At 39.7% G+C, this 26,564-nt stretch overlaps 1 protein-coding gene across 1 annotated transcript in view; it reads right to left on the bottom strand.

Annotated features, from left to right (window-relative positions):
- Window positions 1–26,564, bottom strand: part of LOC126236435 (nuclear pore complex protein Nup85) — a 149,847-nt gene that overhangs the window by 89,295 nt on the left and 33,988 nt on the right. Inside the window, exon 4 of the mRNA XM_049945738.1 lies at window positions 9,185–9,339. Within this exon, the coding sequence (XP_049801695.1) occupies window positions 9,185–9,339 (155 nt within the window). The remainder of the gene's footprint in view (window positions 1–9,184; window positions 9,340–26,564) is intronic.

Here is a 26,564-nt window from a genome sequence, read left to right as displayed (position 1 = left end):
ATACAGAAAAACCAAAAAATTAAATTTTATGAGGCATTTTTGAAAAGTAAGTCTTCTCTGTCAAACACACACACACACACACACACACACACACACACACACACAAAACCGCTACCTCTGGCCAGATTGCAACCATTACATTAAACAAAAGCAGCAATCTTGAGTGTGGGGGGAGAGCACGATATGGGTGGAGGAAAAATGTTGTTTGATGGAGCATGTAGGGACTAGAAAGTGGCAGGACAAGGCTGACGAGTACAGCATCAGGAGGCTATTGAGGAAGGTGGGGATGGGGGGGGGGGGGGGGTTAGTGGAAAAGAAGAAGAGCAGGGAGGGGAAAACACTGATGGGTGCATTGGCAAAGAGAATGTGATGTAACGGTAACTTCCATCTGCGCAGTTCAGAAAGTTGGTAGTTGAGGGGAAGGTCCAGATGGGCTGGACTATGAAATAGCTATTGAAATCCAGCATGTTATGTTCACCTGCACATTATGCCACAGGATAGTCACCTTTGCTCTTGGTCACAGTCTGGAGGAGACCATTCTCCCTGGTGAGCAGCTGGTTGGTAGTCACACCAATACAAAAGGCAGTGCAATGACTGAACAGAGCTGGTATATGACACGGCTGATTTCACACGTGGCCTGGCCTCTGATGGGGTAGGATAAGCCTGTGACTGGGCATGCCTCAAATTTGGGCAGGTCTCGCACTTGGGTCTTCCACAGGGATATGATCCCTATGGCAAAGGGATGAGGTTGGGAGTGGCATAGGGATGGACTAGGATGTTTAAGAGGTTGGGTGGGCATGGATCATCATCACTTTAGGAGGGGGGGGGGGAGGATCTTGGGTGTGATGTCTTTCATTTAAGGCATAGTGGTGGACAATCACAGCTTTGACAAAGGTCATGGATCAATTTTTCCAGTCCACCATAGTACTGGGTGATGAAGGGGCCACGTATTTGTAGTGTTTCTTGGGGATTGTGGGTTGGATGGAGGGAGGGGGGGGGGATATGTCACATGTCACTAGAAACCTGTTTGCAGACTAGGTCTAGGGAAGGGACTTTGGGAAGGATGGTGAGGCCAAACTGTAGGTAAGGAATTCTTGGAAGGCGACAGGGGATGATTAGGTGTGAGAGAGGAGGATCATGGCTGGATGGTGTACGAACTGGAAGAGGCGGGGTTCAATGTTGGGATTATGTTGGCTTTGCTTGTAGGGATTGATGGCAAAGAAGGGTTTCCATTGTAGGAATTGGGTGGAGGAGAGTAGATCTTTTACTAGTCTCATATGTTTAAATTTGTGTGCAGTGCCAACGGTGAGGTTTTTGGATAGGACTGAAACTTCTGTGAGGCTGAGGATTTTTGTGTAAAAGTTAAGCACAGTGTTTTGAGATCGTAAACATAAGCAAATGGGTAAATTCAATCTTCCAAGGTTTTTGGAAAGCATTGGAAAACATTTGGCACTATACTGTAATGTTGACTGATCCAAGATCTGGTAATATAGAGTATTTCTTTCATTTAGTACGTATTATACTCTAGATGGAATGACGCAATGTACCCGTGTATTTTTGGGAACTGTTTGAGAACTGTCAGCTTGGAAGAGCAATGGATGTCGAGGCTGTACAATAAATTATTTCATGTACACAGTTTAAAGAAATAACCCTTCACTCATTACTGGCTGATTTTAGTTGCTTTCTGAATAATTATTCTGTGACAATAAAGACAATGTACAGATTATCACAATTCTGTTTTTATGTACATAATTCTACATAGAGCACTAACATCATGCATGCACTGTTTTTCTTTTGCACCCTTGAGCACCACGTGCATATGGCTGCCAGGCTGTTTGGCACCTGTGCTGCAATGTGCCTCTAATTGCTACTATTAGTATGTCAGAGTGTCATGTCAGGTAAGTATGAAACATGCTACCATCAATTTTTATGTACTCAGGTAAGACAATTGTGACAGTTTGTTGCTTTGCAGTTTTGAGAGACCTGAAAAATTGGAGGTTATGAGATGTCCATTGTGATTTGTGGGCATTCTTATTTTAAGGCTATAAAAGAATAGGACATGGAGTTCGATATCACAGACAGTAAAGAGAAATGCTGAAAATCCACACATCAGAGAATGTATGGTGAGACAAATTTCAGGAGAATGCCAAGAACATTTAAGGTTTGCACCACCACAAATGAGCTCTTGCGGGCAATAGAAGTTTTTAACACGAGTTCACAAAAGGAGTCTTAAGTAAAATAAAATCACAGCTTCTACGGAGAAAATCTTTTTTAAAAGCAGCAAGCACACTGACAAAATTTACAAATAAAATAGAAGACTTCTATGAGCTAAATAAGTCAACCCTTTGACATGTTATTCAGAAACTGAGATTCAGATAGAGAAAAGTTAAAACAAACAGCCTGTGCTGATGGAAAATAACTGCATACTAGGAAAGAGAGTTGAGTTCTTGTAGGAAATCTAGAGACTTATGAAATATTGGATCAACTATTTAATACACTGGCTTCGTGTGGTGCATATCATTCCACCATTTGGATGGAAGGAACAGAAAATGTCTTGTGTATCAGGAAACAGATATGATCATCACTGATAAAGTGTTCAAATGTTGCAGAAAGAGAAATATACAAGAGTGAATCAAATACAAATGGGATTTCATTTACAGAAAATTGTTTATTGAGAAACAAGACAGTTACAATGTATTTTGCAACACAGTTTCCCCACTTTAGAAGTACATTTTTCAGTGAGAAGGAAGGTTTTGTATTGCAGCATCGTAGAATGAAGCTGGTTGCGTCAGGTGCCAACTGAGCACAAACTTCTCCATGCCCTCATCATCTTCCAATTGATGCCCTCTTAGGGATTCTTTAAGCAGTCCAAACAATTGAAAATCAAAGGGCGACCGATCTGGGCTCTAAGGAGGGCGATCAAGATCAGTCCAGTGCATTTCCTGTAGTTTGGAAATCGTTAGAGCAGCAGAATTAGACCTGGTATTGTCATGAAGGAAAATGACCCGTCAAATTGGCTGGTCTCGTCTTTTGGGATGATGTGTAAACCCTCATCTTCAATAGTTTGCAGTAGTATGCAGCACTGACTGTATGTTACTCATGCAAAAAATCAATGAACAAAATGCCTTGCTGCTCTCAGAGGAGGGGGGGGGGGGGGGGAGTTGAATGAAGCTTGCCTGCTGACAGTTGAGTCTTTGCTTACACTGGGGCTCCCTCCTCTCCTGGCTTGTTTGGATTTGGGAGTGCAGTGGTGGAACGACATTTCATCACAGGTGGCAATCTGACTCAAAAATGCTTGCTGTAAGATTCTGACAGACCTTCTAATGCTTCAGATTTTCAGTCAAATGGCAAGGGACCCATCTGCAACTCAATTTACAGAACTGTAGGTCATTTGTGGTGATCACTTGACAGCTCCTATCACTTATTCTGACCTGTTCCACAATTTCTGATACTCTCCCCCAAAGATTACCTTCAAGAATGCCTCAAACCGCACAAATGTTTTCATATGTAATGCTAGTCTAAGGATGCTGATCATGTTGCTGATGATCTTGGCCTTCCTTGAACTTTTGTGTCAGATAAACACAATGATCACCAAACTATGCAGTCTCTCTCTGTGAAATTTCCATTGCTTGATCTGCTTCACAAGCAAGAAATTTTAAATTATGCATTGCACAGCGGAGATGTGCACCCATTTCTTCAACATTGTTAGTGTTACTGATGAAGCTGTTGGAAGTATGTAACGACTGACTCTCCCCATGCCTAACACTAGAAGTGTGGGTCTGGTCCTACCAACTGTTGATACTCAGGACCAAATTCCCATTTATATTTGACTCATCCTTGTAATGCTGTGCATCAAAGACAAAGATAGGTTTGTGCAAAAGGGTAGCTTAATTTTATTGGGCAAAGAGGCAGTACAGATTACCATTCAGAGATGAATGAAGACAAAGAAATTAAATTCTGTGGTTGCATGTCCATTAGTCATAATGGGTAAAGAAACAATAGTACTTGGTATCTGATGAAATTTTAATATAGAAACTACTAACAGCTGTAAAATGACGTGTCTGGGACTGAAAATAATACTATTCTATAGTAACTGACAGTTGCAGACATTACACCATCAAATTGTTATTTTAAACACAATGTGTTGCCGCTATCTACCATCTTTTGTTTCTATGAGGCCTTTAATGATGTGGCACCTATTCAATCATATCTCAGTACTATTTGTCCACTGCCTCTCACATTAATGACAATGATATAAATTACTCAAAAATATTTTTTGCTACCTCTACATATCTGTGAATGTGTGTGACCTTAGATTCATGGGCAACTGGGAACAAAAGAATGAGTCTTTTGAAGGTAGAGAAATAATTAAAGGAGTAAATATAACAGCTCACTAAATAGCCTCTATATTTTGTGAGTTGTTTAGCTTTACTCTTTAAATGATTTACATTCAACCAGGGCTTTCCATTACCATATGAAACTACAAAAACAGATTTAGCGTGGAAAAAAAAAGGCATTATGCTCAATGGCGAACATCTTTACATTGCTATGAATCTCGGATTCTCGAAGGTGTGCTGTCCGTGAGTTAACAAAGACACTCCTGTTCAATCCCATTTTGACAGGGGCCCTCCTGAAATGATGCAAAGTGTGAAGAAGGTTCTTGCTATGGTGTACTGGCAAGTTTCTACTAAGCCCAAAGCAAGCACAATCAGTTACCTGTCAGAAGATGCTGTAGGACATTCCTCCTGCCAACAGATGGAAAGTGTTCAAAATTTGGGTCCAATGTGCATGCATATCATCATCTTGTAAGACAAACCCGTCACTGAAATACTGACTGTAGTATAGTAAATTAAAATGGAAAATTCTTTCCCGTTACTGCATAACCCTCTAATTCTCCATGACTGCACAGATGACCGACATCCATCCAGGATACTGGCACAAATCGTAACTCACCCAACCTGCAGCTGAATCCACAGAAATGCATGCCTACGATATGAACTAGTACCTGTCCACCTCTGCATGCTTATGGAAATCATCAGATGTCAGACAAATTCTGCATTCCTTGGTGAAGAAAACATTCATTTAGGTTCCACTCCAGTGCATTCTATGTGCACCATGGTGCTAGGAGAGTTCATAATGTTGTTTGTAATGGATGACTGCAGAGCGGATTGATTGTGTGGAGGCAGCTGAAAACTGTTTGGTTTTCTTCACAGCCCTCACAGTTGTCCCAAAAACAGGAAGTGCACAGATCTGTTGCATTTTATTTGGGAGTACATATGAATCAAAGGCCATATTTTAGGCAGCAGCCATCAGATAACGTAGCTGACAGGAAGTGATCGCTATCAGGAAGATAATAGTTGAATATTGTTGCACTGACTGTATCGCTTAATTTGCACTTTTATGAAACTTTTGTATCATTGCGAAATACATGTGTACACGCACGCATGCACACTGATTTCATTGTTTAGTTGCTCAAGAAAAGATGTATTCCAGAATTTTTTGATATATCTCTACATGAACAAACTTTTTTTTAGACGTTTTGGAAGTTATTAGTGTTTTACACAACATATATTGTAGTAAATTGGCATTTATAATTTTCAGTTAATATAGTATGTATTATATATACTTTATTTTAACTTTACATGTGGCAAGGGCCTTATCAACCATACACCTGCTCTATGAGCCTCTTCCACTTCTGCCTGTCCAATGTGCTGTTTGTCCAGTTGCTGCTGCTGTTCATCCTCATTGTGTCCTCCCGAATGTTATCCAGCCATCTGATTCTGGGTCTCCCTCTTCTTCTAGTTCCTTCTATTGTTCTGCTGAATGCCATTCTAGATGGTCTATTCTCTGCCATTCTTGCTATATGGCCTGCCCAATTCAACCTTCTCCTCTTGAGCACTTTGAAGATGTTGCGGTGTTTGTTCAGCCCTCTTAATTCTTCATTTCTTCTTATTCTCCATTCCATGTTATTTTTGTCGTATACAGGCCGAAAAATTTTCCTTAGTACTTTTCTTTCGAATATTAACAGTTTTTCTTCATCTTTCTTTCTAAATATTAATGTTTCACATCCATATAATGTCACAGGTATAGCGGTCGATTGATATAAGCAGATTTTGAAGTTACTGCTAAGTGATCTTTTTCTTAGAATTTTGATGAAACTAAAAAGTGTCTTGTTTGCTGTTGATAAACGGGCATCTATTTCTATATCTGTTCTGCTGTTATTACTGAAAATACTTCCTAGGTACTTGAAGTGGTCAACAGTCTTGAAATTAAATCCATCTACAGTCAGAGGTGCATCTTTTCTGGTTTTCTTACTTATGGGCAGGTATTCTGTCTTTTCTTCATTAACATGTAATCCTGTTTTCTCAGCAATTTTGTAGTAATTTTACATCATTCTGATTAATTCTCTTTTGGAACGACTTATTAGTGCTACATCATCTGCATAGGCAAGTCTTGTAATGTTCACATCTTGTAGCTGGATCCCTTGTGGACTGGTTTTAGAAAATTCTCTATCAATCTTCTCTAGGACAAGGTTAAATAAAATAGGTGAAATGGCGTCCCCTTGTCTCAGTCCAGTGTACACCTTAAAATCTTCAGTTTCTCCTACCGGTGTCTTTATGAGACAAAGTTTCATCGATACACATTTTAACTAATCTGATTAATTTTGATGATATTTTAAATTCCTTCATTATATTTAGGAGTGTGTCAGTGTATGCTATCATAGGCCTTTTTAAAATCTACGAATAATATGTGGACATCTACACTGAATTCTCATGCCTTCTCAGTTACTTGTTTTACGGTGAATAAGTGATCTAATGTGGATGTGGATCTGTTTTTGCAGAAACTGCATTGGTAGTCCCCAATCAGTTCTTCTGTTATTGGTATCAGTCTGTTTAATAGGCAGCTTGGTAAGATTATGTAGGTGACATCCAGTAAGGAAATTCCTCTGTAGTTATCACAAACTAGTGGATCATTCTTCTTAAATGTGGGGCACACAATTGCAGTTTTCCAATCTGCAGGAATGGTTTCCATCTCCCAAATTGTTTCTATTAACGCCTGTGTTTCTAATTCCAGTTGTGGGCCTCCATTCTTTAATAACTCAGCGTATATCTTGTCCTCGCCACAAGCCTTGTTATTCTTTAATTTCTTTATTGCTTGCTGTATTTCATTTACTGATGGGGTAGTAACTGTATCAGCTGTATCAATTTTATCAGGTTCTTCAAATTTAAAGTAAGAGAGTGGGTCATTGCAGTTGAGAAGTTGTGAAAAGTATGTCTTCCATCTGTTTTGTATATAACTTTTGTTGGTCAATATTTTCCCGTGCTGATCCTTTATAAACTGTTCCCTTTTATTGAATTTACCAAAGGATTTTTTTATGTTTTCATAAATCTGCCTTGTCCTGTGATGCTGGAAATCATACTCTGCTTCTCTGATCATATTGTTATAGTATTCCCTTTTATCTTGTCTTAGGGTTCTTTGCGTTTCTTGGCGGAGTTTATCGTATCTTTCCTTCAATGTCATATTGTCCCTTTCTTTAATCCATGCATTCCTCCCATTTCTTCTTATTATATATAGCCAGAAAAAATTTACATTTTGCGATAAATGTGACTTCTGCCTCAAAATGCAAAAATGCGTAATTATCTAATAGACGTTATTTCATAATGAACTGCATCCAGATGAACCATTTTATCAGAGAGAATTTGAAATACTCCTGCTTTATTTCCTGCATATAAATATCTGAAATTAAATTAATTTAGACAATCAACAAGGAAAAGTTCTACTAACTGGAGACTGTGACACATTAGTGCAATTGATATATGTTGTCTGAGCTCCGAAGTCATATTTTGATCAATCCAGAGAAGGAAAAAACATTTCGATTGCACTAGAGATCTTGAAGGCGCCTTCACTATCTGTCCTGTGTGGTCTAGTTAGCACTGTTGAGTCAGCCGTAGTGTCATTCTGATCATCACTGCAGGGGCAATTTTTGTACACAGTCTTTGCCAGTATTATCACTCTTGTGATATGGATGGTTTGAAAAAGGACATGAACCTGAAACTAGCCAGCATTAAGAAATAAAAAAGATTCTTCTTAATGCAGCTTATGATGGAGTTACAGCCATTTATTTCTTTTATGAAACAATTTGTGGACCTATGTTTCACTTGCAGCATGCTGTAACTTCGTAAATAATGAGCTATCTCTAACAGGATTACCACCTCCACATCAATAAGGTGGCTTCCAAACCTATCTTTCGTATGGAATCTGAGATTCATTTTTCTCACGTGACATCTTGCAAGCCATACATAATGCACTCGAGGAGATGAGACTTTTGAAAAGCATTTAACTCAGTGCCACACCTCCACTTGTTATCAGAAGTATGACTGTATGAGATACCAGAGGATATCTGTGAATGCAGCAATGATTTCTTGGTAGGAAGAATGCAGCATGTTACCTTGGTTGGAGTCACTGAAAGACAAAAAGTAACTTCAGCTGTGCCCCAAGGAGTGTGTTAGGATCTTTGTTGTTCAGGTTGCTTGTTAACAATCTGGCAGACTATATTAACAGCAAATTCAAACTTTTTCAGACGATGTAGATCTTTATAACATTTTAGAGTAGTGCAAAGAGTGAAGATTGTTTTAAATGTTCAGAAATGAAAAACTGTGCCTTTATCTTACATTAATTCACTCTGAATCTTTAATGGAAACATTCATGTTCATCCAACAAAAATATAGAATATGATACATTACTTTCTGCAGGTTACGCTTTTCATTTATTTCCTTCCCCTCTACACATTGTTCTATGTGCTGCAGAAACTGTGTTCACTGTGCTTGCTACTTCTGTGCTTAGAATCACATGTTTCATGGTATACAAGTAATATGCCTAAAAGACATACATGACTTTTCATTGAGGCTTTTAAAATTGATGTTTATCCTCACTCCCCCCCCCCCCCCCCCCCAATAAAAAAATGTAACTTATGAGATGTGTAGGCTGAAAACAATAGTGGTTGACAATTGTTGTCAAGACATTGTTATAAATTCACAAAGATTAGAACTATAACTATCAAACAAAGAAATTGTCAGCATAACTTGTTTGTAATTTAAATGAAATCTCATGATAAAATATGGTTCAAAAATAAGTACAAAGCACAAACTGATAACTGTAAAAATTCTGTGAATGAATTTTGTACCTGGTATAATATCTACGAACAAAATCTCACTTAAATGCCACAAAAATTCAATGTTGTAGAAAATAGTAACCAAATGCAGGCAGACATCCTTTTCTTCATCAGTAACAATGGATGCTTCAGTTTGGAGATCCTCAAGACATGCTCGGATAATAGATCTGTAAATTAAAGTACATTTCATCAGGATTAATGCAGTCACATATTATATGTAAAGAAAAGTAGTTACTTTTTTATGTAACTTCAGCAATTTCATCTCAAACTATCGGCTATCAATATATTGGAAAGGGCCGAAACTAGTTTAATAACAACATTAGTGTTAACAGGAATTCACATCCCAAAGCACAAATATTATGAAAATTATATAATAAGTTGCTTAAAAAACACTCTTTTACCTTGGTCTTAAACAGCTGGCAATTTCTGATTTCCTATCTTGCACCTGACATCTGGCATCAGCCCATTAAAGACATTTTCACCTTAATATAAAACTACATTCTGAACACTAGACAGGGACAAAAGTTTAAAAGAACATTACTTTTACCTGTAGTACTGTTGTCATAAACTTCACAGTTCATCCTAATTTCATTCTTACTATTAACCACAATCATGATTAGGAAGCCTGTGAGTGTAAAAATCCCAAGTCCAAGGACTGGTAGAATATTCTGATAATTATAGATCTCCAGCTAGCAACTTCATATAATATTACTACGGTATATGTCTGTAATATAAATACTTTTTTGATCATAGCTGCATTGCCACAGCAGATTATGTGATAGGATAGTACCAAGTGAAAGTAATTTAGAAATCTCTCTAAATGTGTCAATCTGCAAATGGTAATCGTAAGTGAAAGCTTGTAGAAGTGGCCAGGTTAATGTATCTGCCCACTGGTGGCACCTCAGACCATTACATGTCTAGGAATATCAGACAGTTTAATTTAGTGAGTGTACGTTGATTCCTACTTCTGGCACCTGTAAAGCCATTTTATTTGTCTCAAATTGCTTATGAGTTTTTGTAAGAAATAGTTATGCTGTTGCCATGTACAGGGTGTATCAGCATCCTATTGGCTGTGCCAGCTGTTGATGTGTTTGGACCCTTCTCCAGTGTACTTTGGTCAGCAGCAAACATCACAGTTTTTGAGGAGTTCTCCAGCGCCACTAGTTAATCATTTGTGTAGGTTAAGAACAGGAGTCAGTCATGTACTGAACCTTGCTAGGCACAATATTTAACTTTCCTCACTCAGAACTAAGTTTTATTCCTTTGGTACCATTTATTAATGCTACCTTCTGTTATTGAGTTCTGAATCAATCCATACCATGGATATATCTGTAAGGCCATAAAATTTTAGTTTTCCAAGTAAAATTTTATGATTCGACATCTCAAGCCACACCAATGTCACACAATATACTGTACCTTAATGTTTCTTGTTGATGTCTACCAGAACAGACTTTGTATGATCATATATTGCTTTCTCTGTAGCATATATTCTTCACGCAAACTGAACTCCCTGGTTGTTGAAAGGTTACTGACAGAAAAATAGTTTAATTTTCTGCTGTACACGATATTCTGATGTCACATGCTGGTCCATCCTTTCTTTTAGCTTCCAAGGAAATTATCCATAATATTGAAACAGAAAAGTGGAGTCATAATTTACTAAGAATATTTTAACAAAAGAATAAAGTTTTCCATCTACTATGTTCTTGATAAACAGTCATTTTTCATCCAAAAATCTCCCTGAATAGTGTGGCAGTTGCCATTTTTGATTTTGTGAAACTGTAATTTCCCCCTTTTGAGCTAACCCTGATCAATTGGGGGGAGATTTATTGCTGTCACTTTACCGGAACTGCCAGCCAAACCTTCTATTATAGCACTCAATTTAACAAAAAGCATATTTATAAATAAATTAGTAAACTATAAATTGATGTTGTGTAATGTCTTACAGTCCTTGAGAATGTTATATGGGGAACAAACCAAACTCTTAGGTGCACTTTATTAGTACTACCACACTTAATACATTTGAGACAGTGCCCAGATATCACTTGGGCACTGGCTATTAACATTTTGACAAAACTAATCACTCATAAGAACACAATCACCTTCATTGTTATTGTCAGAATCACTTTAACACATGGCTGCCTTATGCTTCTTTATGGGCCTAATGCTGTCACAGTCACTGGGATTGTCCTCAGAACCATAAAAAAATTCAAAGTAAACAGAAGTCCACTTCAGCCATAAATTTTGAACTCTCCCTTAAACTACCCGTTTCATTGTTACATTACAACATCATCAAGCATCTGTACACACAACAATATAATCAAGTGTAACAACAGTGGGAAATACTACTCCTCATCCCGTCCATTAAGTCTCCCCTGACCTGGGGCCTGGGTGACGTTTTCGACCTCTCCCCATTTCCTAAACCTCACCCAGTCCCTTTCGTTCACCCCTCTTCCTTCTACTTCAACCCACTGCCAGAAGAAGGCGCCACTGGCTCTGAAAGCTTACAAATTCAAATACCTTTATAAGTGTGGTCTTCTCCTGCCACTGCTTGATGAGTAGAGTTTTTTTTAACTATCCAATTACATTTTCAAAAACTGATTATTTTTGTTGATATAATACATATACAGAAACATATGATGGGTATTACAAATTTGCTACAGAACAACATTACAACACCATGCAGAAGGAACTTAAAAATTTAGTTGACAGTGAGTGAGCAAAAATTAAATGATTGCTGGATGGGATTCACTGTTCTGTGCATAAAGAAGAACTTTATGCTAAATGTGCAGGCATGGAAAAATGTGTGTGAAATTTTATGGGACCCAGAATGATTTTTCAACTTAAAACCCTCTATTGCTGAATATATGATGGAAAAAGTAATGCAGAAACAAAAGTCAGAACACCCGGAATGGATTGCAGGCCTCTCATTTTAAGTGGACTTGACTGCAAACTGCCCACAGTAAGACAATTCAAAGTGAGAAACTGCTTTTTATGATTTGTGGGGAACAGCTGTAAAAAGAAAATCATGTTACAGATGAGACCATTCTGACACAGTACAGTTCCCGAACTAACTGGTGTTAAAGAAAACGAGAGGTTTGAAGAATTCATCGTGGCCTATAAAGTATTAGGAGGCTAGTTTCCTAAAAGTTTTGAGCACACTGTCAATCTTATATCTGTTGTCAAGCTTGTTTGCCACTTCAGTCGAGAGTTCTCCTGCGCATGTGCAGATGTAACTGGTTGATCTGCAATGTAATTCCCATTTTAAATACATTAAAATTATCCAGGACATCTACAGTGTTTTCCTTGCATCAAGTTTCCACATGTTCATAGTGAGGTTACAAAAGTGCTACAATATTTCAAACAACATTAGTGTGTGTAAGACCTTTATTTGATTACGAAACTAAGTAAGTCCCAACTATATGGCAACCTGATTGCAAAAATCTGCGAAGTTGTTCACATCTGCCCATACACTAATAGTTTGTACCACATAAAAATTAAGTAATATTTTCCCCATGCCACAAGTAATTAAATTACCTGAATTTTTTATTACCTTTTTGTGATCTATGATGAGAAACATTGAAATATAAATCCTTGTCTTATACAGTGCAGCTGCATTGCCATTTAAATGTGACATCTTTCCAGTTTCCCCCTCTTCATGCTCAGATAGCCATGCCAGTGCAAGAAGTGTGCAGGCAGGCTGAACGCTAAGTCTTCCATGCCTGGGCATGGCTTGTGAGCCAAATTCTTGACTGCCCCTGCTATAGTGGAGTAGTGCAAAACCGGAACAAGAATGACAGGTGACTCAGTGGCTGTGCAACAAGACGAAAGAAGCTCAGAGGATAAAGCACGTTTCCATGCCTCTCCACTTCTCTCCCCCTCCTGGTACGCTTCTCCACATCCACATCCCCCACACTCCATATCACGTATACTGTTATGAATGGTGTCAGTTGTTATGGTGTAAGTGGAATTGATTGTTTCCACTTTGGAAGCTTCAAAATGGCTCTGAGCACTATGGGACTTACCATCGGAGGTCATCAGTCCCCTAGAACTTAAAACTATTTAAACCTAACTAACCTAAGGATATCACACACATCCATGCCTGAGACAGGATTCGAACCTGCGACTGTAGCGGTCGCGTGGTTCCAGACTAAAGCGCCTAGAACTGCTTGGCCACACCGGCCAGCACTTGGGAAGTATTAAGGCCCAATACTACAAAGTGAGCAACACATCACATATGATTCAGTAGTCACTGTGCATTTTGTATCCAGAATAAATATAGTCAAATGTTCAGTATCCTGAAGAATGAGGAGATAATCTTCTTCCCACAGCTGCCATTATTTTTTGCCTTACTAAACAGACTTAGTACACAGCAAACAGTAAACAACCATTAGTTTCAGATCCACATTGATAAAATAATATCTTTCATAATTCACTACTGTATTTCACCTATTTTACTAGAAGTGTCCATCTCTGCTTTTTGTGAACATCTGCCAACCTGCATAAATGTATGCTGCTGCTCTTACGGAATGTCGCACCCAATGATCAAATAGCCGAATACCAGCTTATGGTTTGTGCACAGTTATTTGCATTACAGGTGACCTAATGACAAAGATTTTCTACCTATCTATAAATGTTATAGTTAGGTCTGCTCTAATAATATTCCTCACAGAATCAATGTTCGCTTGCTCTGTAACGGTTTATGAAAGGGATAGTTGCTACTCACAATATAGCGGAGACACAGTCTCAGATTGGCACAACAAAAAGACTGTCACACAATAAGCCTTCGGACAACAAGGACACACACACACACACACACACACACACACACACACACACACACACACACAGTCTCTGGCAGCTGAAGCTGAGTTTGTGTGTGTGTGTGTGTGTGTGTGTGTGTGTGTGTGTGTGTGTGTGTGTGTATTTTTGACAAAGATCTTGTTGCCTAAAAGTGTGTGACAGTCTTTTTGTTGTGCCTATCTGTGACTCAGCATCTCCACTATATGGTGATTAGCAACTATCCTTTTCATAATATTGTTACATTCCAATCTGGATTTTCCATTATTTGTTTTCTTGCTTTTATAGTAATGCCAGACATCAATAATGCAGACTAACTTCTGAAGTACTAAATCCACAAATTTTGTTATTCGGTGCCAGCACTGAAAAATAAGTGAACATCAAAACACATGTGGGCACTGGAAGTTTAACATGGCTGTAAATAATGCAGCAGTGCCATAAACACATTTGCAGCCTGGTTAGAGTCCAGGAAGTGAGTACACCCAACACAGTTCGTAGCATTTGACTTCAAGATGATGACTGGGTTGGTCTTTGAAATCAATATAGACGCACATAAAAATTAAAGTGTTCTTGGGTAAAGCTGATGATACCTCCAAACCTACCCACAAATGGTGGTAGCTGTTGTAGTTGAGTTGGTGTGAGGGAAGTGATCACCATCTCTCTCTTTCAAACCAATGTGTTTTTCAAGTGAAACAATTTGAGTTTGTTCTCGAGCTTCTGTGAATAATCCTGAATGCTACTTAATGTTTTTGAATGTTCTAGCAAACTCTCAAATGTTCTAGAACAGATCTTTGAAATGACATATATTGCAATGATCTCCACTCCAGCAAAACTGTGTTACCTGATGAGCTGTGCACTGTAGTGAAGACAGAACAGTTCACTGAAAAAGTGAATCCATTTATAGAGAGAACTACGTAAATCGGGATTGGTTGTGTGAATGAACAATTCTAGCAATAAAAAACGATATAGTGCAATAAACAAATCAGCAAATACAGAATGTGATAACAGCTGCAGACAAAATATTTAAATCCATTGATAAAATGATGATCCAAGACAAAAGTGTAAATCTGCTGACAGAATTAAATTTATTCAATGACCCTAATATGCCCTTGAAAAAGTTTGTAAACATCAGCATGGAAAAAGAAATATTAACCAAAAAAGGAAAGGACAAGTCACTATTCACCCATGAATTGCTCTCGATTTCACTAATCTACCATTCAGCTTCAAAATTCTTCAATTTCTGGTAATATCAGCATACGGCCTGGCTATCAATAAATCACAAGGATAAACTTTATAGTGCTGCAGGTGAATTTAAATGAATGGAGTTTCTTGCAGGTGCAACTGTACATAGCATGTTCACATTTTGGACTTCCACAAAACTTTAGTCTTTGCACCTGAAAGCTAAATACGAAATGTTGTTTTGTAAGACTATATTTTGGGATCACTTACTTACTACAAAAACGAAATGTTTAATTGCAGATGTTTCCCAATTCAGAAATCAATTGGGGAAAAAAGACCAAGAAAGCAGGTCCTTTTGAGACATTATTGCGCACAAAAATGGCATCAACAGCTCGGTTCAGCAACAACTTATTATACTGAGACTTGCAAGATCAGGTCAAGGAAGTTGTTTGATGGATTCCGAGAGCTAAGAAACAACAGTCTATGCCTAATGAAAAGTAAGCATATGACATTAGAAACCACACAGCAGTGTCAAAGATGCATGTAGCTGAAGAACACAATCCAGTGTTAAGCCTGGAGGCAGCCTTTACACAGCAGTGAATGGCTGGCTGATTGGTTGGTAGGTTTGGGGAAGGGGATCAAACAGTGAGGTCATCTGTCCCAATGGATTAGGGAAGGATGATGAAGTAAGTAAGCACTGCCCTTTCAAAGGAACCATACCATCCAGGCATTTGCCTAAAGTTATTTAGGGAAATCACAGAAAACTTATATCAGGATGACTGGATGCAGGTCTGAACCATCATTCTCCCGAATGCAAGAGCAGTGAATGTAAATGGCTGATGATAATCTAAGATACGAATGTTTACTGTTGGAAGCATTTTCTTTCCCCCACCATCCCCCTCATCCACCCATTCCTCTCTCCTGTCTCACTCTTTATATCTCATGACAATGAAGTCTGATCTTAGCTACTGGCACTACTTTATGGCTGTCAAACCATTCGAGGGTTTGTTTATATTATAAGTTATCGCATTGTGACCTTTCAGTAGTCCACGACTCTTCCGTAACCTTGAAAACTCTCATAGTGGGTATAGCTGCAAGCAAATTCTATGTATGGAGATTGTAATTTTTCTGACTACCTAACTGTTACGGCAGCAGTCTTGGGCAGACCACAATGGACAGCCACAGTGGGCGGTGGGCCAGCCACCCACATGATTTTACAGTGAGGTCCTACAATAACACTGGCATAGTGTTCAGCAATTCAATGGTCAACTGTAGAGTTGGGACAAATTGCTATAGTCAAATTAAAATAACTTGATAGTTGACACTTGAGGCATCTTAGCTAGTTTCCTCCAATCAGAGCACTCAACGTCATACCCAAACCCTTCACAGTAGCTAAATTGTCAGTTCACTTCCAATTCCCTGTCCAGCTTTCTTTCTTGATGCTAAGTTTGTTTTATCACACACAATAATCACCCCCCCCCTCCACACACACACACACACACACACACACACACACACACACACACACACACGCGCGCGCGCTAACAAAATACACGTGTTTTACACCAGCACTAACCAAACACTATCAGATCCTTCTGCTCAAGGCAAGGCACGATTCAGCATGATTTATAATTATTATAATCACAGGGATCAGCTTACGTTAGATAAGGTTTGCACGACATTGTGTGAAGCTGAACTTTTGAAGACTGTCAATCATTGCGACCAGGCCACCGCAGTCATATATGCAACACATTACTGCAATAATGGTGTGGCATAATGGGTAGGATATAATTCTGACATGTAGAAGGTTGAAGGTTCGAGTCTCATCAAATACATTCAATTTTTTTAATTTTGTGAATCTAATCAAAAATTAGAATTATCATTTTTATTCAATTAATGAGTCAACTGCTTTTTCTATTTCTGATACTTTGCCACATAATTTTCATCATCATATTAACTTTTTCACTTGCTCTTATTTTCCTTCTTTTCGTTAGTTCTTTGTTTGGAATCTGCTTGTGTCACCTATAATCTGCAACCAAGTGCCAAGAAGGACTACTGATCGGTTGGTAATGCAGCATCCCGTGTAGCCAATTTCATGTAACCAATGACAGTGAGAAATTATAGGTTGCTTTTACCGCTAAACCTGAAATTTTGCTGCACAAGATGGCTATGCAAACAAATATATTATGAAATTTTTCAGTCTTGATTAGGCCCTAAACGCCATAAAGAAGCAATCATGATTTGAGTTCTGCCACAGATTGTTGATCTCCATATTCTTGGATACATTGGGCATCATGAGGTGGTTGTTAGATTAGGACAAGAGTTTAAACTCTTGTGGTACAAAACCCATCGTCTGCCACAGTTCAGTCACTGGTAACTTAAAATCAGCTGTCGACAGAGTATCTCCAGTTTCCATCATAATTTCATAGTGCCTGCTTCCAATATTTTTTCAAATTATATATTAACAACCAGCATTTATTAAGTGACCCGCCATGTTTATACGTCGCCTACATCCGAGCGATAGCTGGCAACAGATGTGGCAACACTGTAGCGGCAAATGACACATATCAACTATCAAATAATTTTATAATCTGACTATCCATGCTGTAGCATGAAGCAACTTTTCACAGCAAGTTAAGTGATGGGAACTGAGCTACTGTTCCAACACATCCAGTCAGGGCAAGCACGTATACCATCAGATCAGATGGTAGCTTTGTTCAATCACCACCATGTATTCACTCGGTGCAATCACCACGCCGGTCGGACACAAAGCTACTTTGTCAAAGCAAATTGTTAACTAGGCGACGCCACAGATCTGGGAGCCTTTGGGAGCCCCAGCAGTTTCAAGCTTTGAACTGGTAGATTAGATTAGATTAGATTTACTTTCATTCCAACTGATCTGTAGTGAGGAGGTCCTCCAGGATGTGGAACATGTCAGAAAAACAACAATACATGACAAATATTTACAACTAAAACAAATAAGCTAATGCACCATTCCACAGGTCCCAAGTGGAATGATCGTCATTTTTTAATGAACACTAAGAGTCAATTTACAAATACTAATGCACTGAATTTAAAATAAAAAAGATTTTTATTTATATGTAATACAACTACTGTAATACTTATTTACAATGAACACATTACTGCACTGAAATGGTGCAGAAGTTAGATTATACTTACACACACACACACACACACACACAAATTTTCAATGAACACATTACTGCACTGAAATTGTGCAGAAGTTATGTTGTACTTATATACAAATAAGTTGGTTTTACTAAGAAATTCATCAATGGAGTAGAAGGAGTTGGCCACCAATAAATCCTTTAGGATTCTCTTAAACTGAATTTCATTGGTTGTTAAGCTTTTTATGGCTGCTGGTAAGTTATTGAAAATATGTGTTCCTGAATAATGCACACCTTTTTGTACAAGAGTAACTGACTTTAAATCCTTGTGAAGATTATTCTTATTTCTAGTATTGATTCCATGAATTGAGCTGTTGGTTTGAAAAAGTGATATATTTTTAATGACAAATTTCATTAAGGAATTAATATATTGGGAAGCAGTAGTTAGTATCCCTAATTCCCTAAACAGGCTTCTGCAGGATGTTCTTGAGTTCACACCACATATAATTCTTACTGCACGTTTTTGTGCCCGGAAAACTTTAGCTTGGCTTGATGAATTACCACAAAAAATAATCCCATATGACATTATGGAATGAAAGTAAGCATAGTATGCCAGCTTTTTTATTTTTATATCCCCTATGTCTGACAAAATTCGCATTGCAAACAGATTTGTTAAGACGCTTCAGCAGTTCTGTGGTGTGCTCCTCCCAGTTGAATTTATTATCAAGCTGTAATCCCAAGAATTTAACACTGTCCACTTCTTCTATCTTCTTGTCATTGTATGTTAGACATATACTCTTGGGACACCCCTTACAAGTTCTGAACTGCATGTAGTGTGTTTTTTCAAAGTTTAGTGACAAAGAATTGGCTAGGAACCAGTGATTAATGTCCACAAATATTTTATTGGCTGATCTTTCTAAGACTACACTTGATTTGCTATTTATTGCAATGTTTGTATCATCGGCAAACAAAACAAGCTTGGCGTCTGGTAATGTTACTGATGAAAGGTCATTGATATACACAAGAAAAAGTAAGGGCCCAAAATGGAACCTTGTGGGACCCCACATGTAATTAGTACATTACTATTTCGAAAATTTTTGAGAATGCTGGCAACAGTGAAATTGGACGGAAATTTGATGCTATTTCTTTATCTCCCTTCTTAAACAGTGGCTTAACTTCAGCATATTTCAGCCATTCAGGAAATATTCCACTGATAAACAACTGGTTACACAGATAGCTTAATATGTTACTTAACTCCGAATCACATTCTTTAATTAACTTTGTTGATATTTCATCATACCCACTAGATGTTTCTGATTTTAAAGATTTTATGATGGACATTATTTCTGTTGGGGTAGTGAGGGTCAAATTCATATTATGGAAGTTACTTGAAATGTCTGGTCTAAGGTAATCCATAGCATCATCTACCGAACCTGACAACCCCATCTTTTCAGTAACAGTTATAAAATGTTTGTTAAAAAGTTCTGCAACACTATACACATCTGTCACCATTTACTCTTAATGCTATTTGTTCCTCTTCATGTCTGGTTCTACCGGTCTCCTCCTTCACTATATCCCATATTGTCTTTATTTTGTTATCTGATATGACTATCTTTTCCTTGTAATATATTTGCTTTGACATCCGTATTACAGTCTTTAATATTTTGCAATATTTCTTATAATGTGCTATAGCATCAACATTGGAAACATTTCGGATTGACAGATACAGTTTTCTTTTTGTTTTACAAGATACCCCTATTCCTCGAGTAATCTATGGCTTCTTTGTAGACTTTGCTCTAACCTTGGTAAGTTTTGGGGGAAAGCAGTGTTCGAATAAGGTAAGCACTTTATTAGCAAAAATGTTATATTTTTCATTCATGCCATGAGCACTGTAAACATCAGTCCAGTGAATGTTTCTGAGGAGTGTCCTAAAATAATCAATTTTTGGCTTACTGATTGCCCTCTTGAGCTCAGATTTAACAGATTTTATATCCTGTTCAGTATTAACATTTAACAGAAGGAACTGCATGTCATGGTCTGAGAGGCCATTGACTATTGGTTTTGTAATATAATTTTGTTCATTGGACTTTTCTATAAAGATATTATCAATGGCTGTTTGTGAGCAAGTGGCTATCCTAGTGGGGAACTTTACTGTGGGAATTAAGTTGAATGATAGTGTTACTAACTCAAATAAGTTCGTATTGGGAGAGTCTTTAAGGAAATCTACATTGAAATCACCAGCAACCACTATTTCTTTCAGAATGAGATTTTCACTCTGCAGCGGAATGTGTGCTGATATGAAACTTCCTGGCAGATTAAAACTGTGTGCCCGACCAAGACTCGAACTCGGGACCTTTGCCTTTCGCGGGCAAGTGCTCTACCGACTGAGCTACTGAAGCACGACTCACGCCCGGTACTCACAGCTTTACTTCTGCCAGTACCTAGTCTCCTACCTTCCAAACTTTACAGAAGCTCTCCTGCGAAGCACTTGCCCGCGAAAGGCAAAGGTCCCGAGTTCGAGTCTCGGTCGGGCACACAGTTTTAATCTGCCAGGAAGTTTCACTATTTCTTTGTTTTTGGTTGTTAAATGGGCCAGTACAGCTTCAAGGTGGTTTACAAACAGATTAAAGTTACCTGCAGGTGATCGATATACACTTATTATTATGAAGGATTTTTTGTGAAAATCTAATTCTGTTGCACATGCTTCCATATGCTGTTCTAGGCAAAATTTATGAATGTCTATGTTCTTAAATTTATGACAGTTCCTGATGAATGTGGCAACTCCTCCTTTCTCCATTTCTGATCTACAAAAGTGAGATGCTAACCTAAACCCTGTAACACTTGAAAGTTCTATACCAGTGGTCACATGATGTTCAGAGAGGCAGATTATGTCAGCTTGGTTTGAAGACTAATTCATTTATGCAGATAGTTGATTTATTAATTTTATTTCTCAGTCCTCGAATATTTTGATGCAATAAAGATAGCTGACATTTCACGTTGGGTGGAGTTAAAATATCTGCTGACAGTTGAAAATTCTTAACCAATGGCTGTTTATGCTGATGTAATAAGCTGGAATTATGTTTTTTGGTTTCTTTCTCAAACTGAAGGTTTGTCTCAGTTCTAACCTCTCTTAAAATTTGCTTTCTTTCTGTCCTCCCTACCCTAAAAAAGGGTCTTTTCTGAACCCTATAACCACTGGTATTTTACCACATGACAGTGCCTCCCCCCTTTAACTTTCCTGCTATTTCCCCAGCCAATTTACCCTTCCCCTTCCTGTTGAGGTGAAGGCCATGCCTAGTATAATCCCACCTACTGAGAGAATCAACATGAACCACACCAATGTGTGACCCCGCACCCGACATGAGCAGCCGTTCCAGCTCCAAATTAACTCTCTTGACAGAAGAGTTCAAATGAGGTCGGTCATGGCGCCCAAGAACAGATACAAACTCAACACTAGTATGCAATCTTCGCCAGGTCACTCTCTATACTGTACCCAGGATCTCTGTCAATACTGTAACCTGCCCCACCCACTATAACCACGGTGTCTTCCTTAGTGAAATCTTTGCAAAGTGATCCTAAATCCTCTGTCACCTGCTCCAGACCAGCACTGGGTTTAAAAAAATTGGTGACCTGGTATTCTGATCCTAGTTCATCCTGCAAAAGATGGCCAACACCTATTCCATGGGAACTACCTAACAACAACATTTTCTTTACTGATTTCCCTACATTCTTACTTTTCAATTTGCTGCTGAAAGTTTGTTGTGCCCTGTCTACACCTGCAACTGCTTGAGGCTCACCAGCTTCTAACTGAAGCAACAGGTCAAATATATTTTCCACATTCACCATAAAGCTGTCAGATAAAGTTCTAGGCCTGTTCCACCTGTTGTCTGTTGGCACTTCCCACCTCTCTTTACCCTTCTCCCTCCTTAACCTGTCAAGATCTCCCCTGGCCTTGTCTAACTCAGCCTGAAGGGCGGCAACTTTCCCCTCCTGTTCTAGTATCTTCCTATCTCTACTACAAATCCTACAAAACCACTGATGAGTCTCATTTACTTCCCCTATTCCCACGCCACTACAGTCACCCACATGGAAAAAACTACAGCACCCATCACACCAAAGCCCCGACCTAACAATTCTACGGCAAGTCAAGCACTTTTCACTCATGATAAACGTAATAGTTTATTAAGAATAAATCAGTTAAATTACAGATAAACACGAAAATATGGTTACACAAATTTGGCCTATACGCAACTGTGTGTAAACAAAAACAAAAGTGCAAAGTTTCTGAAACAACAACTTAAACTTTACGCTACTTTCCGGAAATGCTAGTTAAATAATGAAGAGGTACGCTAAGTTAAATTGCTGGAGAGAGCAAGGAACAACTAAACGAAATTCTATATATTTGCTGCAGCAGAACGTAAACAGGAAATACGACTGTACGGTCTTTTCGCGTTTTCTGCTATATTACGTAAAGAAAAATGAAACCTTTAATGGTACACTTAAACGGCACACTAATACATTTATTTACCACGTAATCAGTACTAATCTATATGTTTTATAATCTAAAATGACTTATCTTTACGAGAACACCAAAACTCGCGCTAGTCGCCTGGCTGCAGGGCTGGTCCATGACAAGCCCTCTCTTCAGCTGGTTTGGTTTGGTTTTGTTTCGCTTTGCTTTGCTTTAGGGCGCAAAAAACAACTGGGGTCACATGCGTTCAAGTGAAAACTAGAGAACACGAGGACAGAGAGGAGTTGAAAAACGACTATACAACAGTCTCAATTGACGTAATAGAAGACAGCTAAGAACAGGAACATGGAAAAAGGGCTAAAAATGACACCATACAGAAATGGAGGTCCAAAACCAAAAATTAAATGGCCTTCGCCATATCGCTTTGGCAGATAAAAAGTAAAATGCGTTCAACAGTTCGCGCGTCATTTGCTAAAACGGCCGATAAATCAGACGGCAAACCCAAGCTGGAATGTAAATTGTTAAAAAATGGGCATTTCATCAGGAAGTGGCGGACAGTTAAAACTTGGGTGCAATGTGTACAAAGTGGTGGGGTAGCGCCACTTAGCGAATGACGATGGCTAAAAAGGCAGTGCCCAATATGCAGCCTAGTTAAAATGACCTCCTCCCGGCAGAAGGGCCGAGAGGAGGTCGTCCAAGCCACTGGGAGAGGACCATTGGCGATACCAAAGGGACACCACCTCCTGACTGACAGCAACACAGAGATCATCGGAGGAATATACGTACTCGCAGGCTGAGGGATGAGGACTGCAGCCTTGGCAGCAATGCCAACAGCCTCGTTTCCTGGCAGACCGACATGGCCAGGTACCCACAGAAACATCATACTGGCTCCACTAAGAGTGAGCAGGTGACAGATTTCCTGGACCCACTGCACTAAGGGATGTGTGGTGTACAGCGAACATACTTTGAAGGGTGCTGAGTGAGTCTGAGCAGAGAACACAATTGAAAAGGCTGTGTCACCGGAAGCAATACAGCAAGGCTGGAGTAGTGTCCCTGGGAAGTGAATGAAGACCAAGGTTAACATGGGCCGCTTCACAAAGCCAAGGTTGTGAAGGGTTCACACCCACTGGGGAATTCGCAGGTAGTGTGAAGTTAAGCCACTGTATCAAGTGCCAAAAGCGGACTCCAGGAGGTACCAGAGAAGAGGGATGCACCCCATACTGACAATCAAAGGAATCATCAAAGAAGGAGGCATAGGATGGGTGGCCATGCTTGGCAGACAAACAGCATACATATCTGCTGAGGAGAAAGTCACAGCAGTAGAACAGCGGTAGTTTAGCAGCTTCATCATACAGACTCTCAATTGGGCTAGTGTAAAAGGCGCCCATGGCCAAAAGGAAGCCACGACGGTGGATAGTGTTGAGATGGCGTAAGAGGAATGGGCATTCAGATGCATAAACAAAGCACCCATAGTCAAGTTTCAAATGGACAAGGGACTGGTACAAATGTAAGCAGGCGGTTCAATTGGCACCCAGGAAGTACCATTGAGGACACGTAGAACACTGAGGAACCGTGTGCAGCAGGCTAACAGATAAGACACATGGGAGGACCAAGAGTGTTTCCTATCGAGCGTGAACCCCAGGAATTTCGTAGTTTCAATGAATGGAAGGGCAACAGGCCCAAGGTGGTAAGATGGTGGGAGAAACCACTTGCGTCGTCAGAAATTCATACAGATGGTTTTGTCAATGCAAAAGTGAAAAGACATTGTCAATGCTCCAGGAGTAATTAGATGATCAACACATTGCTGAAGATGCCACTCAATGAGACAGGTCCATGGAGAACTGCAATGGATGGCAAAATCGTCAACAAATAGGAAGCCGGAGATGCCCAGTGGGAGACAGGCCATTACAGGCTTAGTGGAGATAGCAAAAAGGACGACACTCAAGGATGGAACCCTTAGGCACACTGTTTCAAATGGCTCTGAGCACTATGGGACTTAACATCTATGGTCATCAGTCCCCTAGAACTTAGAACTACGTAAACCTAACTAACCTAAGGACAGCACACAACACCCAGCCATCACGAGGCAGAGAAAATCCCTGACCCCGCCGGGAATCGAACCCGGGAACTCGGGCGTGGGAAGCGAGAACGCTACCGCACGACCACGAGATGCGGGCCGCACACTGTTTGCCTGGAAAAAGACGTCTGACAAGGCAGAACCCACATGCACCTTGAAAACTCAATCTTTTAAAAATGCCTGAAGGAAACAGGGCAGGCAGCCACGGAAGCCCCACATGTAAAGAGTACGGAGGATACCAGTTCTCCAGCAGGAATCTTAGGCCTCTTCCAAAACGAAAAACACGGCCACAGTCTGGGATTTCTGCACAAAACCATTCATGACATTGATGGACAAAGTAATGAGATGGTCAACTGGAGAATGCCACACTCTAAATCCGCACTGTGCATTCGTCAGTAAATTGCGAGACTCGAGTCAACATACCAGCCTGGCATGAATCATACACTCCATCACCTTGCAAATGCAGCTGGTAAGAGAGATGGGGCAATAGCTAGAAGGAGGGTTATTGTCCTTACCAGGCTTAGATATCAGTTTGACGGTGGCTTCATGCCAGCGCCTGGGAAATGTGCCCTCTGCCCAGATTCTGTTTTACGTGTTAAGCAGAAAGTGGCTGCCCGCAAGAGAAAGGTGCTGCAACATCTGAATGTGGATGGCGTCTGGCCCTGGGGCGGAGGATCAGGATGAACTGAGAGCATGTAAAGGTGGCATTGTAGCACTCACGATTCAGAGAAAACAAGGGTCTCGCCCAAGCCTCCACCACTCGGATCTGTTAAAAGAATTAGTGAATGAAATCCAGCTAGCTGCTTTGCTATCCCGAAGAACGTGACAACATGTTGCATGCATCTGTTTATAATGAATGCAGTTTTCCATCGTACAATTATTATTAAAAAGGCGGAGAGCACATCTCCGTATGAGAACTGCGTCACGGCATGCCTCAGTCCACCAACGGACTGGGACATGACGTGGTAAAGAAGAAGTGTGATGAATGGAATGTTCTGCACCAGTAAGGATAATGTTTGAGACACATTCCACCTGGTCATCACAACTGGGGAATCTTGTTCTTCGAAGGTCACCAGTGAGGAGTAAAGCTGCCAGTCAGCTTTAGTAAGCTGCCATTTGGGCATGCAAATGGATGGGGTAGAAGTTAGCAAATGGATAGCACATGGGAAATGGTCGCTCGAGTAGGTGTCAGAAAGAACAGACCGCTCAAGATGATGGGCAAGCAGGGCAATGAAAAAGTATAGATCAAAATGGGAATATGAGTGTGAGGAGTCTGAAAGGAAAGTGGGTGCTCCAGTGTTAAGGCAGAAGAGGTCAAGTTGGTTAAGAAGGTCAGCCAAGGGCGCACCTCTCTGACAGGTCCTGGGAGAACCCCAGAGGGGACGATGAGCATTAAAGTCACCGAGTAGCAAAAATGGGGAAGATAGCTGCCCAATAAGCTGAAGGAAGTCTGCCCTGGTGATAATGAATGGCGGAGGGACATAAATGGTAGAGAGGAAAAAAGTCGGATGGGGAAGAGAAAGGTGAACTGCCACAGCTTGAAGATGGGTAGTCAGGGAAATGGGTTGACTATGAATGAGCAGCATGATGCCCAAATGAGATGGAATGCCATCAGGGGGAAGGTCAAAACAAATCAGTAACTAATGTGAAAGCTCAAAGCGGTTTTGAGGGTGCACTTTCATTTCCTGAAGGCAGAATACAAAGGGATGCTGTGATGCTAAAAACAGCCGTACATCCTCT

The sequence above is a fragment of the Schistocerca nitens genome, chromosome 2, assembly GCF_023898315.1.
Source record: "Schistocerca nitens isolate TAMUIC-IGC-003100 chromosome 2, iqSchNite1.1, whole genome shotgun sequence".
Classification (NCBI taxonomy): domain Eukaryota; kingdom Metazoa; phylum Arthropoda; class Insecta; order Orthoptera; family Acrididae; genus Schistocerca; species Schistocerca nitens.
Note: the sequence above shows the minus strand (reverse complement) of the source record. Positions and strands in the feature narration are given on the sequence as shown.